General features: G+C 39.5%; 1 protein-coding gene across 1 annotated transcript in view; it reads left to right on the forward strand.

Moving 5' to 3' along the window:
- Window positions 1-2404, forward strand: part of zdhhc9 (zinc finger DHHC-type palmitoyltransferase 9) — an 84038-nt gene extending 81634 nt beyond the window's left edge. Inside the window, exon 9 of the mRNA XM_043705296.1 lies at window positions 2180-2404. Coding sequence (XP_043561231.1) covers window positions 2180-2404 — 225 coding nt within the window. The remainder of the gene's footprint in view (window positions 1-2179) is intronic.
- Window positions 2405-3052: the final 648 nt, after the last annotated feature.

Raw genomic sequence — 3052 nt, forward strand, 5'->3', positions numbered from 1 at the left:
AGTGCTGTTAAACAAAACTTGTTCAACAATCATCTATTCACTGACACTGTTTTTCCTCTGCCAGAGCCAATTAGATCCTGACTTCTGCATACAAGATTATCCACCGCAACATGCCAGTGGTGCAGTGATGAAATTTGCCTTTTCTGCATGAGAAGCACTTTACTGTTGTGGGTGATTTGCTGGCATAAACAGAGACACTGACCTTCCCCTCTCTCTTTGAGAAGAGATCTCAGAAAATACACACCAGGCTGTAAGGGTATCACAAAATGTGCAAAGCATGGGGTTTTGTTAAATATCAATTTCTTGATGTCAGATGTGTACAATGCACAGATCAGAATGAAGGGAACTGTATATCACAACTCAATTCCTATCCATATTGTGGAAACATTTCTAATTGGATCTATTCACACTTACTGGAAAAACCTACTAGTTTGTCATTGATTCTTTTTCCAGGTTGATTTGAGGTCAAAGTTTACACTGGACAATAGCCAAGACAGTAGTTTGGGCTTTAAAGGACACCTTTGCAAATGTAGCATTCTTGATCAGATTATCTCTGATTAAATGTCCACAATTTGTTGGATATTATTTCAAATACTTATCAGAAAACTCTGTGTTTGGATGTTTTGCAAGTTCCCATCAATATCCCAAATCCATTAGTGAAGCTGAAAAGCAAGTCAGAACTGTCAAAGTAATATTAAGCAGGATGAAGTTTTCAAATTGCATTTAGAAATTTAAGAAATAGTCCAGTGCAATATAGCTTGGCACTGTCAGATATGTTGGTGCGCAGAATGGTCTGAACACAGCTTCTGATTACCTTACAAATGGGCGGCACGGTGGCACAGTGGTTAGCACTGCTGCCTCACAGCGCCAGGAGACCCGGGTTCAATTCCTGCCTCAGGCGACTGACTGTGTGGAGTTTGCACATTCTCCCCGTGTCTGCGTGGGTTTCCTCCGGGTGCTCTGGTTTCCTCCCACAGTCCAAAGATGTGCAGGTCAGGTGAATTGGCCATGTTAAATTGCCCGTAGTGTTAGGTAAAGGGGTAAATGTAGGGGAATGGGTGGGTTGCGCTTCGGCGGGTCGGTGTGGACTTGTTGGGCCGAAGGGCCCGTTTCCACACTGTAATGTAATGTAATCTAAAAGCAAATTAGATGTTGGTGTAAGCCTTCTAGGCCGGCAACTATAAGTCTCTTAATTGGTTCTACATTCCCACCATTTGTCTGCATGCGCACGCACACGTACGTACATGTGCGTGCACACACCACTTTTTGTATCTCTTTGCTTTGGGATACGAAGGACTATTGACTTTGACTCTGGAATTCATAATCATTGTCCCAGGCAACTGTGTTACTTAACATGTGCATTTTTTAAAAAGCCACATTTTATTAGGTTAAAAATCACACAACACCAGATTATAGTCCACCAGGTTTATTTGAAAGCACTAGCTTTCGGAGCGCCGCTCCTTCATCAGGTGGTTGTGAAGTATAAGATCGTAGGACACAGAATTTATAGTATAAGTTTACAGTGTGATGTATCTGAAATTATATATTGAAAAAGACCTGGATTGTTTGTAAAGTCTCTCATCTTGTAGAATGACCATGTTGGTTTTTAGTTCTTTCATATGTATATCCCAGAACTTTCTTAAAGTTACATTCTCAAGTCTGCTCAGTCTGAATATTGGGGCATAGACAGCCTCACTCCTTCAATGAGTTATCTGGGCTGACATGGCACCTATTGTTTAAGTTCACTTGAGAATGTAACTTTCTTAAAGTTCTGGGATTTACATATGAAAGAACTGAAACCAATATGGTCATTCTAAAAGATGAGAAACTTAGCAAACAATCCAGGTCTTTTTCAATGTATAATTTCAGTTACATCATACTGTAAACATTTGCTATAAATTCTGTGTCTTATGGTCTTCTACTGCACAGCTACCTGATGAAGGAGCAACGCTCCGAAAGCTTGTACTTCCAAATTAACCTGTTGGAGTATAAGTTGGTGTTGTGATTTTTTTAACTTTGTGCACCCCAGTCCAACACCGGCATCGCCAAATCATGGCATTTTATTAGCACAATTTTCATGGTTGTAATAATTTTGTTTCTTTTCCATCCATGTAGATAGTTGAATGAATTTGATTCAAGACTGCAATGGTAAATTTTCCTACTATTTCTCTTTCATTAGGCAAGTAGAACTCCATTGATACCCAACGAACAGGCACCAGTAAAAGAAAATCCAGTGGTACCTGGGCAAACTGAACCAGATGCAAAAGAGACAGTACCATCACCTGGCATGCACCAACAACTTCCATCTCCACAACCAGTGGACTTAAATATGCAGTCTGGCACTAAAGCCCTGCAAAGGAATGCAGTTACAAAAGAAACTTCATACCAGGGGCATGCCTTCTAGTAAATTTGTTCCGGAACTAAGTGCAAAAAGACTTGATGCACAAAAAGGAAGTTGGAAGACAGTTCATCTAGCTACATTACGAATGAAATTGGTTTGATACTGCAATTTCCATCTGATCAGTATTGTACATTTATTTTGTGAAGGAATTTTTAGGGGCGTGACTAATGAGCATCAGACGAGGAATGTCGAAGATAGGCTTTTGAGCGTTTTGACCCTTTCGAGGCTAATTTACCCCTTCCTGGCCAAATCTGTCTCTTCATAAATCGCATTTATTACTTTAATTCAAAATACAAAAACATGTGACAGATGAAGTTTGCAAAAGATTTCACTAATCAAGTGTCTATTTATTACCCACATAATATATTGTAACATCATGAAAATGACTGGCAGGTAAATATCATGTGAATACCTCGTTTTGTGCTGAGTTTCAGGTGGGTACTATGCAAAACATGTCTATGTTTATAGCTGACCAGTTTAACTTTAAATGTCACTGATTCCAGGCATGTTATGAGCGATAAGCTGTCAATTTTAAGTGGTTGTGAGAAAGTTGTCTTACAGAATGTGCGTGCTTGTGTGTGTGTATGTGTGTAAATGGGAGTCTCCCTGGGTTTATGAACTTAATACGTAGATTAAGTAACATTGAACTTA

Source organism: Chiloscyllium plagiosum, chromosome 15, assembly GCF_004010195.1.
Source record: "Chiloscyllium plagiosum isolate BGI_BamShark_2017 chromosome 15, ASM401019v2, whole genome shotgun sequence".
Taxonomy (NCBI): Eukaryota; Metazoa; Chordata; class Chondrichthyes; order Orectolobiformes; family Hemiscylliidae; genus Chiloscyllium; species Chiloscyllium plagiosum.